The sequence below is a fragment of the Pseudonaja textilis genome, chromosome 2, assembly GCF_049901715.1.
Source record: "Pseudonaja textilis isolate UNSWEBS1 chromosome 2, rPseTex1.2, whole genome shotgun sequence".
Taxonomy (NCBI): domain Eukaryota; kingdom Metazoa; phylum Chordata; class Lepidosauria; order Squamata; family Elapidae; genus Pseudonaja; species Pseudonaja textilis.
The window spans coordinates 49,250,101-49,264,343 of NC_141991.1; the positions used below are offsets into that span (position 1 = coordinate 49,250,101).

The 14,243-nt window shown below is 38.4% G+C and overlaps 1 protein-coding gene across 13 annotated transcripts in view; it reads right to left on the reverse strand.

Annotated features, from left to right (window-relative positions):
• Nucleotides 1–8,038: 8,038 nt before the first annotated feature.
• SLMAP (sarcolemma associated protein) overlaps nt 8,039–14,243 on the reverse strand; it is a 111,882-nt gene continuing 105,677 nt past the window's right edge. For all 13 annotated transcript variants that reach the window (XM_087923827.1, XM_087923826.1, XM_087923815.1 and 10 more), the window contains one exon: nt 8,039–9,755. In XM_087923827.1, the coding sequence (XP_087779953.1) occupies nt 9,630–9,755 (126 nt within the window). In that variant the 3' untranslated portion in view covers nt 8,039–9,629. The remainder of the gene's footprint in view (nt 9,756–14,243) is intronic.

Consider the following 14,243-nt stretch of genomic DNA (forward strand, 5'->3'; position numbering starts at 1 on the left):
TAAATACCCCTCTCCGATTAAACGGATTGGATCCCGGCCAGGGAAGGGGCGGAGCCTGCGAAGAGGACAATCGCGGCGGGAGGGGAGGTGGAAGAAAAGCTTATTGCCCTCCACCCATTTCAGAGGCGCCGCCGCGCTAAGCGTGGGTCAACGCGTTGGAGTGCCTGCCTTGTTTACTACAGAGACAAACCATTTATTTATTTTTTTGGTGACCACCTATTTCCCCCCCCCCTCCGGCTGTGGGACTGCAATTTAGCCAAGCCAGCATGGTCAGAGGTTAGGATTAATGGGAGTTGTAGTCCTGCAGGAAATATCTTCGGCTTTGGGGAGATTAAATACAAAGAAAGACATTTATATTTATAATCCTCCGCAACCCAATTATTGGTGAACGGGTGGGTGGCCTGTATAAACTCCTATAGAGCTCCCATATTTGGGAGCCGAAACCCCCTACAACTGCTAGACTCCAAAGAAATACAGAATATTCTTAACGAACATCTGGTGGTTTAGCTTGGAGAAACAGCCCAGGTATGTTTTACCTGGAGGAACTGTGGGATCTGTGACTAGTGGTTACATATCTTTATTTCATGAAATATCTTTTGTCATAAAAATGTATTGGTTTGTGTGTCAAAAAAGGTAGCAAGCTCTCAGAATAAAAGCAGCTTTTAGCAGAGGCGGTTTATTATAGGAGTAATGGGCGAGAGGGGAGTATCAATTGCTGAGATCTCCCGTCCTGTACCAGTTATTAAATCTGCAGGCCAGAAATGCTGCTTCTGATTTGGTGCTTGAAGTTTTCTTTTTCTATTGTTTTTCCAAGCTAAACAACAACAGAATTAAATTACAGTAGTTGCATGCCAGATTCTGTTGGATGGTGCTTTTCTTTATAATAAAAAGCAAAGTAGATCACTCAAGCATAAAGCCTGTTCAGTTCTGCTATAGAAATGATATTCTAACTCAGAGCTGACACAAATCTGCAAGCTTTCAACATGCGTCTGTTCATGAGAAAAAAACACATTTGCCTAATACAATCTTACCTTGTAAGAAGAGCTGGATTCTCAAAAGCTTGCTATTTTATTTACCTTTCTAAAAAAAAATCTTATCCTGATATGGACTTTTCCCCCTATGACCAGTACATATTCTTTGCTTTTTGTAATGCTGGTGAGAAAATTCACAGGATGATCAAAAATATTCACATGGCAGGTCAAAATGTAGATGGACAAAATTCCCAGTACAAGACCAGCATAACACAAGGAAGACATGACATATTTTCAGCAGATCGATCGTCTTCTAGATTTTGGAAATACATAGTATACTAGACAACAAGACAGGCATATGAGGAATAATTAAACATTTTTTCCATTCTTAAAAGTTATCACAATGATAATAGCATATATTTTATGCTATTTTACACTGCTTTTCCTGCTTTTAAAAAGCAAAACCATTGGGTTAACACAACCTATTTATTGGTGAAAGAAAATATAGAGCAAAAACTAATAATCTTGCTGAAAATATGAAAGATTAAATTACTGAACAGTTGAAAATGTTTTAATCATCAAAAAGAAAATACTCGCTGTTTTGATGTTGGGCATACTTCTTTCTGGAAGTTTTTCCAAAGCTGAAGTGTCTTCTGGGAAAATACTTTTCTGAACTCGTATATTGTACCTACCGTAGTTCCTTTTATTACATAATTTGTTTTGCACGATGATTGTCTAGTCTTTATTTTAGTGATTACCAAAGTCCCATGATGGCGAACCTATGGCACACGTGCTGGAAATGACATGCAAAGCCATCTCTCCAGGCATGCCAGCTGTCGCCCATTGCTCTTCCAGGTTCTGGCATGTGCGCACTGGTCAGCTGGACTTCACGCGTGCGGAGCGCTGGAAACCAGAAGAGCAGCTCCCTGGTGTGCGCATGTCTTTGTGCATGCGCACCAGAAACTAAAAGACCAGGTGACCAGCACGTATGCATGCACCAGACACTGGAATCTCAGCTTCCTGGAACGAACATGCATGCTAGGGAGATGCTCTTCTATTTCTGGTGCTCCCCCATCCGCGCACTTTCCTGTTTAGGCAGTTGGTGCCATAAAGGTTCGCCAACACTGCTATAGTCACTCTGACCGATGTAGAAGTCTATGTAAATGATGCTAAACTAATTTTTTTCTTAATGGGACCTGTATATTCATGAATCCTACCTGTTTTTAGAGTGAGCCTAATAATCATCCGTGGGAGGGCCCCAAATTGGTAGACAAATTGGTTCCTCTTAAATTTAACTTTCCATGGCACAGTCCACTTATTTGTATTAAATAGGTAGATACTTTTTCTGCTGAATTGGCTAGTAAGACATTCGGGCATGTTAAGCTACTTGATTCTACTTCTTAGACTTGTTTTTGAGCAAGATTGCTTTCTATTTGAGTCTACTGATGAGAACGACTACTAGAGTCTACTGAATCTTGCACTCAAATTCTCATTCTTTCCGAGTTTCCTTTATGATGCTGAGTTAGTCCCTTGCTCTATTTTTCCCAAGGCAGTTTCCCTAAGAAATGTCTGCAGTGTACCCGGCCTTTGCCCAAGCCAGATGTACACAACAGATTGTGTGATCAAATGGCCTATGCAACCGACAGACTACTCTCTTTCCACTGCAATGTAATGTTGAATCCCTTGTATTAAAATGAGGCAAGGGATTCCAGCAGCCTCTGTCTGCGGTGTTTTTCTGGTATGATCCTGGAAGCCTGTCCTTGAGATTTAAAGGACTATGTCATACTTGGATTATTCCTTTTCCTGTCAACAGGGTGGTTAGAAAAGGATATTGCATTTCCTAGCCAATCCCTAAAATGCGGAAAGAGCAAAGTCTGTGAGGTGCCCTTTGAGTTGATGCCAAGATGTTTTGGAAATGAAGAGTTGTGGGGTTAAGCAACAGGAGCTACACTGTGTTTCAGGTTGCAGGGAGAACCACCTTCTTTTAAAGATTGGATTTGGAGTCAGGGGTATTATTTTCAAAAGGCATCTTTGTAGCTAAAGAAATGAGGATTGGCGATTGCTAGTATGGCTTTGGGTTTCTGTGCTTCTGTGTTATTCCAAATAAACATCTACAAGCATCCTGGGACATAGCATCAAAATAGCAAAATCTGATTTTAAAAAGGAAAGAAATGAAACGGAGAAAGCAGTAGGTTTGCAAAAGAGGCCTTCTAGAATTATGCTTATCCATTCAGTGGTAAGCCAAACTTTCATATGAGTACTCATAAAGTCAACAGAAACTATTATTGGGAAAGAAGGAATAGATTTACAGTAGGTCATGGACAGTCTTTCCTAAGTTATTTATACAGTACTTCAATAAGATTAGTTGGAAGTGGTGTCGGTGTCGACTGTATTTCATAATACCTTTCAAAACATTTGTTTTCTGAATCTTGATGTTACTATGCCCAGAATGAACACCTTATTAGATACAGTGAGAGTTAGCAGACCTGAGCTGTAAAGTTCTGGCTGTAGATATATGACAAGGAAAAGACAGAACAAATTCTTTCCTGTCTTGTTGTATTTATCCAGATTTTTGCATCCCAAAACTGGGGGCCCTCTCTTTGTCACTGACTATATTTAAACAATTATTTCTGCTGTTGTCTTGTTCAGGTTTTGTGAACAAAATAGTATTTTTAAATATAAAAAGTTTATTAGAATGCTAGCTTATTTGTTGGATAAGTGGGACATCTGAAAAATATTTAGATAGCTAGTTGCCAGCTGAAGCTCATGGTTATTAGCATCCCTTCCATACTTCCTTTCCAGTTCTTCTTCTTATGGAGAAAAACATTGATGCCAAGGGGAATACTTGCTATTAATTATGGACATTATGAAATATTAATAATACAGAATGTTTGATACAAGAAATGAAACTAGAAAACAAATGCAAATATATTAGTTTAATAATATGTTTAGTGAGGTCTAAAATATTTTAAAGGAAATGTGTCTCAGTTCTGGAATAGCTGAAATCGGTAAGTCATGGCAACTATTTTTGGTTTTATCCATTACTTACTAAGTCATCCATAAGGGGAGAACCAGTTGGTGTAGGCAACCATGATTAAGGCACCCAGTTAGAGACCCTGAGTCCTAGTCCTACCTTGGCATAAAGCCAGCTGTATGTTATTGCCAGTCCCTCTCTCTCAGCCCTAAGAAGGAGGCAAGGGCAAACCACTTCCGAAAATTTGGCCAAAACACCTGCAGGGATTAGTCCAGGCAATTGCCAGGAATCAACTACGACTGGGAGGCAAAAACAAAAAACAAAACCAAAATGGTTAGGTACTAGCCTATAAGTAACTTGATTTATGAACTATAATGACTAAAGTCACACCATGAGATGTTTAATTAAAAGCAAACAAATTATATTTGCCTTTGTGCGATCTGTAAACACTATCATTAAATCCAAAATCAATTTGGATTTGTAGCTGCTTTGTATCATTTTTTAATATTTCATATTTTTTACGTTATGCATATATATGTGTGTGTTTGTGTGTGTTTCCCTTGAATAGGGTTTGTGGAGAAAAATCAGTTAATTATGATGATGTGGCTTGTTAAGTTAAACCAAGCTGAAAAATTCATCGCTGGGCCTCCAACTTTTGGATGGAATTTCAGCGTTCTGGAACATTTGCTCATTGCAGTTTCCCAACCCTTGCTGTCATTGCCTGACCAAAAAACTCCTCCTTTCCTCTACTGAGCTTATTATTAGCCAGAGTGGTCCTTCACTTCTAGCTTAAGGTTTTTTTTAAATAAGCAAATAAATAGGAAGAGGTACATTAGCTTACTTGGCCAAAATCTCTATGGAGGTCATGTTACTGTGATGGCTCTGGTATGCCTTAATTGATCCTCAGTCATGGTCTTATAGGGAAACACCGAACAAATTTACTACATTTCAGAATCCGTTTCTTATTCAAAAATGAAGATTAATGAACTATTTTATAGTCAAAGTGTATTTTTTCCAGTGTATGTAGAAAAACTGAATTGCCAGAGAAAGAGAGAGATCTCTCTCCATGATGAAAGATGTCATGAAGTCCCAAAAGAACATGGATCCTTGTGGAAGTCAGAAAAATGTGCATTATCAGATGTATCCATTAAGATATTCCATATAGTTTCCCCTCAAATTAAGAAACAAATATTTGAATAGTAGCTTTCCCCACTGGATGTATCCCACATAGCTTATGGAATGGAAAACAAATGAGGATCTAAAATCAGCCTTGGTTTCAATATAAATGGTTAACCATTAGTCTGAAAAATCTTTTGTGACATGGAATGATGAATTATTTTATCATTTTTTCCAGAAGTGGTCCTCCGTTGCCTATTTGCTAGGGCCAAAAGAAGTGACTGGCCCAAGGTCACTCTGCTAAGGCAGGACTAGACCTCACAGTTTTGAAATTTCTAGTCTGGTGCTTATGAAATGAGGTTACACAAAGTTCCTTAGAAAATTGCTTCAAAATAATAACCAAGTTGCAGGCAGACACTCCAAATGTCTGGTTTGTACCCTTCTGTTTCAGATATATTTATATCACAGTCTTCCAAACAAGCTCATGTTTTTGCCATGGCTAGTGAGTGTGCATTGTATACAACCAATTTCAGGGTAGGTATGTATTTAAGTCAATCAAGGGTCATTTCCCCACTGGATGTATCATTGCAGATCAAAGTGAGACTTACAGCTATGTAGGTGGCAACTCCTTCACCCCTTTGCTTTAGGAAAATGTCTTGGACCTCCCATGAATACATACACACCATGCAGCCATGAAACAATTTACAATTGCTTTCAGGCTGGCCAATCTTGGGTGTGTGTGTGTGTGTGAGGGGGTGAGGTAGGAATTCTCAGCCATAAGACATAACGGTGGGCAGGATTTGATCCCCAAACTTGAAACACCTTTCATATGTGCTCATAACCACAATATATGAAAGCTTATTGACAGTGAACACATACTCAAACAAAACATGCTTTGGAAACATGCCCAGATTTGCTAGTAAATTTTTAAAGAGTTGTATTATTAAAAAAAAAGAGTTAGCCCTCAGAGAAAGACCTTGGCTGTATATTGTAAAAGCAAATGTTTGTGCATGTGTGTAGATTACATGCATGTGTATTTCAGCAATATATCCTGTTCCTTTTTTGACTTTTATAGCAAATACTGAGTAAGATAGTTTCTTAGCCTTTGCACGTTGCACAACTAGATGTCTGTCTAGAGGACATTTTCCTTCCACTATGGTTTTTTAATTTCTTCCTTGAATTAATAGGTTTTATTAAATTACTGAATGCATCCCACCCACAATCTGATAACAATGATATTTCTTCATGAAAATATTCTATTGACTGTCAAAGTAGCTGTTAAGAACAATTATTGGCAAGTAGACATTTTGCTGATTTGTTGGCATTTATTTATAAAACCTTAAGTCTGAAGGAGACCTCCCATGTTGTCAGGTTGTATTCATTATACTGACACAAGATTCACAAAGCTTAAACCATACCAGTAGTAGAGATTTTGAACATTTCTCTAAAAAACTATAGATTAGGGGAAAAAATAAAATTTGGGAAAGGGGCAATTGCTCTTTACATTAAGATTTTCCTTAAGTAAAATTAAAGCAACCAATTTTGATGCCCATAATGCTGGAATGAACAACAGAATGATCTCTAGCCAGATAAGAGCTGTGTTAAACTGTGGAAGTGCTGAACAGATGTAACGCACAACCAGGCAGGAGGTTGTTCTCTCCACTGTTACAATTTCATGTACCAATTGTTCAAATTCATCCTTCCTACATGTAGGGTAACACTAAATGTTCAGAAATAGCCAGCTTTCCAGAGATGGCAATTACAGATCCCTGAAATGGAGAGAGACAAATCACATTTCTATATGTACAGTAGTACTTTCATTTACTTTAACAACCTCATTCCTGCAAGCTTGAGCCTCAGCTCCTCATAGAGCTGGAATTATAGAGAGTATAGAATAAAGAATTCAAGCAAGCAAGCAAGCATCTTTTAGACATTTCTGAGGTTCAAACAGGAGGAAGAAGTTTTTGCAAAACTCTTTTTGGAGAGTTTTTTTTCCAAGCAAAAAAAAAAAGAACACCCCAAAACAAATCCCAATATTGTTTCCAGAATTCACAATAGCTGTTCTCAGATTCAAAATGCTACAGGAAGATTTCAGCAATGTTTTTTTTTTTCCCTCAGTAAAAGAGAGGATCAGGCAATTTTGTTCTCATTATTTCATTAAGGAGTGGCTTTTCAGCTTTGCTTCCAACGGAAGAAGGGTGTGGGAGAGAGAAGTATTGCTGGCATTCACTGATACTAGCGAAGAAAAAGCATATGACAGGCTGTCTTAGTCATGGGGTTGCTCCATAGTAACTATTTTTATTGTAACGGTTATGTGATTATACAATTCTGACAGTGTCTCTGTGTCAATACTGCAGAAGACTTGATCTGAGGCATGCTTTCAATCTTTTCAATTCTTTCAGTCTTACATTCTATAATTTTCCCACAATCTATGGAGACAAAGGAATCAAGATCACTATTAAATGCTAACATTACAGCTGCAAATCTTTAGGAGATTTAGTATCAATCCATTGCATTTTAAAACAATCCTGGTCAGACAAATATACACACACCCCTTTTGCATTTCACACAGCTATTTATAGCACAGGCTAGGTCCACATGTTAAGCTAAACTGATTGGTTTAATTATGGTTGTTGAGTAAGTCATGTGATATGTTAAGCCATGGGCATAATTTAGAAACTATATGACTGGGACCAAGAAAAAAACCAAACAAGCCACATTATGGCATAGCCGTAGAGTATTATATGAAGCTATATGCATTGTGTTAACCTATGGTAGTTTAATCATAGCTTGTGAATGAAAAAGAAAGAAAGAAAAAGAAAGATTGCAGTCAGATATCTTGGGAAAATGAATAGTTCATTTAAAATATGTATAGATGTTCAGCCATATAAGACTTGTACAAACATATGCCCCTTGATGTTTCAATAAACTACAATAAAACACATGACAACAGATGCAGAATCCAAACAATACATTGCTTTAACATACATTTTATTATTATTTAAACATTACAGTTGTATATCTGTGAGGTAACTATAACTATTGGGGTGTGGGGTGTGTATATGCACACACAAGCTTATACCATTTTCATTTAGGGGGAATTATAGCATATAGGGAATGTGTGGAAAAGAATAAAGCATGGTATATATTGAAGGGCATATTTATTACTGCCCAATCCTTTATCCATTTAATAAGTTAAGAACTAATTATTCCCAAATGTGCACCGTTTTTTCTTTTCACCACCATTCTAATTTCAATATTTCTATGAAGAAAACTACTGAAGGGAACACAGCCATAGCAATCTGAGCAAATTAGCTAGCCGGGTTTTCAAGTCTCCACCCAAAGCATTTTATTGTTAAACCATGGCTTAGTCAACAAGATATTGAGGCTGGCACTTAGTGGTTAAAAAGAGGTTCAGCTTCCTCTATTGTACATTTCTGCTTGAAACTTCCCCCTGCCCTTATGATTTAGTATAGCAAATACAAGCAGCTAAATGAATCACTCAGTGAGTGGACTTTTTGAATTACAGAGATCATTGGATTTAAAAATCTTTTACTGTTGCAACTGCAGCTTCCTAATAATGTGAATAATTTTGCTTGGACTGTGCATATTTAAGCAAAATACATAAAATGACTTGATTTACTTTTGCCTGTAACGTTTCAAACCCTGAGATAAAAACAAGGATAAAATACGGGACTCCAGTTTTCCTTTACACATCTAGAGGAACTTTCAGGAGGGATCTTTCAGTGCAATAAAGCTTGTGCAGCTTAATCTATTAATTCACAACAGCTATTCTTTCTCGCAAACTAGTCACTTTTTTAAAATCCACACAAGTCATTTTCTGTGGGTTCATATGGAGAATGCATAGAGCTTATTCAACTATATTCTGAGAACATTTGTAACAGTGGCACCCATTTATCTGACTCACCCTATCCCCAGGTGAACAGTTTCCAGTCCTAGGAAGACTTAGAATGAGCAGTAACCTGGTTTATCCATCCTATAATATTGGGCAGATTGCTGATAAATATAGGAGTGTTATCTTCATGGCTGGAAATTAAGGAAAATGTACTGTAATCCCAAGGGGTGGTGATCCTAGACTACTTACAAAGAAGTAGAAGTCTAGGCAAGTCATGTAATTATCCTGCAAAACTCTTTTGGACTTTATTTAAAGTTTGATTTTTCTCTTCAAAATATGGCTCTCAACTGGTACCCTAAGCAATCTCCTAGTTTAGCTCATGGATGAGCTACTCCAGTTTTTAAGACATCCAAAGCATAGTAGCATAAGGGAAGCATATTTAGAAAACGGCCATAATGTGGTTCGTTTCTCTGTGGTTCACCGGGATGAATTGCCCACACAATTGTGTTTCTCAGCACAGTAAAGAAAATCTGACTCACTGCAAAGTACAAAACCAAGCCAGGAAAAGATAGCAAACAGTAAACAGAAATACTTATATTGATGCTATAAGGTTAGCTGAGGCCCTAGATCAAAGTAATGACAGTTCTGTATGTGTTTGTATCTAACAGAAAGTGGCAAGTCTCGCACAATCCTGTTTCAGTAAAGAAGTTTTTCAAGTAGAAAAGTAATCCTTCAGGTAGCCAGGCTGAATTCCCTTGGACTCATATAAAAGACATTTGGCACAGTGCTCTTGGCTGCATAAATCACAGAGGCTTTTCCCTGCTTGTGAAGACAGAACCTGGGAGATGGAGAAGTAAAAAATAATAATTATCAACAATGAAATATCAGGATGTACTTCTCTGACCAGTGTTTTAAATCAAATATAGTTTATCAGGGCCAGGATGCACAAAGATTATGCTGCAGTTAGCACTTTAAGGCTGGCAACTTACATGGGAATCTTTTCTGTTGTTACTGACACATGGGCCCAGCTGACAGCAATTAGGCCAATTTTAGTGAATGATTTGATGTTTGTGTCTCCAGGAGCAAGGAGGAAAATTCTGTTCAAGCAGCTGCTGAAAACATGGCTCAAGGTGGGATGAAGGAATAAGAGATGGTTGACTCATCTAATATGCAGATAAAGTGCCTTAGCATATTATGTTAATCCAGTTAGTGTGGTTGGTTCAACAAACCATAGTTTAACATGTGAATCCTGAAACTTGTCAAATATGTAAGCTACAGGCAAGTTGCCTTTATACATTTTGTTTAGTCCAAAGCAGTTATGCTACATATTAACTAGATTACACTAGCTACAACACTATACTATCCCAAAATGTATGCTAAAAAATCACACATATCACTGTCTTATCCCGTTATGTATGGCTCATTCATCAAAGTATTAGGTTTGCTATATAATCCAAACCCCCTTCTTTTGGCCTTTTGGAAACTGGAATTAGTAATTACCATGAAATTTTAGTTATCACAAACTCATATTGATGGCTGGTCTGAAGCCTGATGACTTAGTAAACCTAGGACAGTTTAAAGAGTATGATAATGGATAAAAGGGCAATGCATAAGTGATACTTAATGAAGCATTTTTGTTTAGCATGCCTTATGAATACTATAGAGTTTTTGAATTACCCTTGTTAATTAAATGAGCCTGTTTGCACTTATATATAAAATCATGGTTTGTTAATTAAGCGGTAATGGATGAGTTCACACATAGCACTTAGCTTCACTTATTTTTTCTAAATCTCAATTCATGCAATATTCAAAGCCAAAAATAAACCACATTTTGACATAGCAAAATGTATCAGCCTAAAATTTTGATGACAAAAGAATCACAATTTTTTTGCAAGTTTATATATTACATGCACACATCTGCCTAAATAGTAAGCTAATCCATTTGCCATTGACTTAGCATGTTGTAATTTCCAAATGCTGTAGTTAATGATTTATTGAAAATTATTAAGTAAACCACAGCAAAAGGAATCATTGCTGAACCCTTTCTATATTTTCCTTGCCGAAGTGGGACAGTTAGAGAAAAAGAATCCAGATGAGACATTTGCAAGGTGGGACCAGGTGTTAATCCTCACCATTTAGGGCTTGCCAGACAGGTTGAACCTGAAATATAAGGCCCTGCAGCTGTAGCTAATGATTCCATAAAGTAGTACAGCAGCCATGGGGAGGAGACGTCTTGGCAAGGCTGAGATGAGACTGATTTAACCACAGAAACATCTATACCCTGGAGTGCCATGCCAAGAGGTGAGATTGTGGAGGAGATTAAGTGATTTTTCTCACTTATACAGCCTTATGGCATGTTAAGGCAGTTAAACCAGAGAGTTGAGTTCATGAGTGTATCTGTGCAGCCACTTCATCCTGCTTGCCTCTTAACCAAGAGGTGGTTAACTTTACTATGTCCTCTGGACCTGGTTGCCACTGTAGGCTGGTAGCATGTAGAGGGTACAACTAAGCTTGTCACAGGCTCTGTTTCTGTAAATGAAAAAGGTGGCTGCTTAAGTTCAGATGATACAATTGGCCTAGGATGTTGGTTTGATCATTCATTATCTTGTTTTCATTTGGTGCGGTGGATAGATGCAACTGGTATCCAGAATAAGACATTATGCTAAGCTATGGTTTCACTCTGGTTTTTTCCCCTAAGTTAATTCAATTCACTAGGGAAATACCATCAAATCATCCTGTGGTTTTTGAATATTGTGTGAATGGAAGCAGTGTGATTTATAAATTCTGATTTAATGTGTCATGTAAAACCAGAAAACTAGTTAAGCAACATGTCTTAATGTGTGGAGTGAAGAAAGCCAGGATCTGGAAGTGTAGCAAGCCATCTACGTGCAGGAGAAAAGTGAAAGGCTCTGCATTTTTCTATTTTTGCAAAATAACCTGAGCTTTGCTGAGGTTGTAATAAGAAAATAGGAATTCTAAGAGGCAGCATGAAGGGTAGAAGTCCTGAACTATTAGTGAATGGGTAGAAGGATGAGGTATAGGCACGTTCAGTGTACTGATGGAACATTTTATCCACCTTCATTGTGTGTTTAAGGGCTGGTTCATAAATTCATGAAACATTTTTGTCTTCATTTTACTTAATTCAATGTTCAGGAGAGACTTGGACCACCTAGTTAACCAATAAAAAGTCAGCTGAGGGGGACTACATGAGCAAATCCCATCCTTTCCCCTAGCCCAAGGAGTATCATACCTTTACCATCTATATCCAGGTGGCTCCCTTTAAAAATACTGATGCAAGTACTCCTTGCCAGAGGAATATGACATGATCAACCCTTCTCCCCACATGGAGAAGAATGTAGAAGAATCTATGTGAAGAACTCTTTCATGTGCTGGTTAAAATTTACTTTAAATGTTTGTGACCATAACTATCCACTAAGATTATCCACAGGGCTCCATGTTCACACAGGCAAGGCTACAGATACAGTTTTTATTACTCTACAAATTGGAAAAATAATGGCTGTGTTCATAGGCTTCCTCATAATTAACTAGGTTTTATTCCTGTTGTCTGGTTTACATAACATATTGATCTTTAAATTAGTCATATGGGCTGGGTCCATACCATACTAGGTAGCTGGCTGATTTGTAATTCACCAGGCAGAGTTAAAGCTCGGGTCCTGAAATCAGATAATCTACAGAAAGGAAAAGTTCCAGCCTGCCTCTCCCCTGCTAACACTGATACTAGACCTGATATAATTCATAGAAAGAACAAGCCTCTCCCATAAAATCCTCATAAACCATGCTGCCTCTTGTGCAGAAAAGTGTTGGGTATTGTCCAAGGATAGCAAGAAGAGAAGATGTTGGATTTCATCCAAATGTTGGCTAGTGTAATTATAGGGCTGTTTCTTATTGACCAGTTTGCCAATAGGAAATGATACCAGTAACTCTTACAAAGCAAACTTGAGCAGATGTAGGTGCCTGGGTGCTGGGATGGAGACTCTATCTACTCTTCAAGTTTCCTTAGTGAGAGATCTCTAGTGTGGAAGTGCTCCATATGGTTATCTGGCACTTGGACTATTTCTGGCTATAGATTTATCCATCAGCCCAGCAAGAACTCTAGTGGGGCAGAGGGGAATAGGGTGAAGCAGGGGAGGGAAATTGCACATGTATTGAAGGCATCCTGCCTCCTTGTTCCTCCTGGGTCCTGAATTGACAGAAAATTCCAGATCAGAAAAACAGGAAGTGATGAAACGGGGCTAGTTTTCGGCTTGCAAAAGCCTGCAGAAGCCTTCCTCAAGCCCATTGAAAATCAGCATGCACATGCGCGGTGAAGTAGGTTTGCCTGCAGCTCGCGTGCTGGCACAAATGGCTCTGCGTGCCACAGGTTCGCCATCACGATCCTAGGTTGCTCAAGCCTGATAACTAGGTCTTGAGGGGCTTTTGAAAACTCAGGAGTCATGAGGTTGACCCCATCTATGGGGAGAAAAGATTCCACAATGTGGGCATTAAAGCAGAAAAGGCACCCTGCCTCCTTCTTCCTCCTGGGTCCTGAATTGCCAGATGTGTTGTTTTGGGACCCAGATCTCACTGTCATTGAGAGAACTACAAAGGTAACAACAGTGCTGAGGACAAGTGGTGCAGTCCCATATCTGACAATATGCCGTAAAGTGTACGAAACGGAATTGGAATAGGCAACAAGGTGCCACCTTCACCAAGAAATCATATTCATAGATGGCAAAAACATTTGAGATCCCTTCTTGGCAGAAGCAGCAGAGAATGTATGATGCTCTCATTTGGGATAGAATAGATGGCATATCACTTTCCCAGTTTCAATTTATTGCCACCCCTTTATTTACAAATATGTCTAGCAGTCTTTTGAAAGACTGGGAACATACATTTAATAACAGGTTTAGCAACATTCCAGAAGATTGGTGTACCTATTTATTTTATTTTCATTTATTAATCACATTTCTATAGCCGCCCATCACATAAAAGCAGTAAAATAAATAAAACAATTGTTATCTAAAACCATTACATATAATCATTAAAATAGTATTAAAATTGATAAATTCAGGACGAAAACAGAAAAAGTATAATTAATGGGATGTTAATAATGACAAAGCATTTCATGTCTTCATACATCTCCTAGGGCAGTGGTGGCCTTTTTGGGCTCCTATGCCAAAAATTGTGCGCACACTCGTGCTCGCATGCCAGCACCCAGAAAGCAATGCGTGCACCCACCACGCCCCCTACACATGTGTACACAATCCCCACCCACCCCGCCACCCCCTTACTTGCACTGCGTCTCACAGTTGGTTTTTGGCGGGTT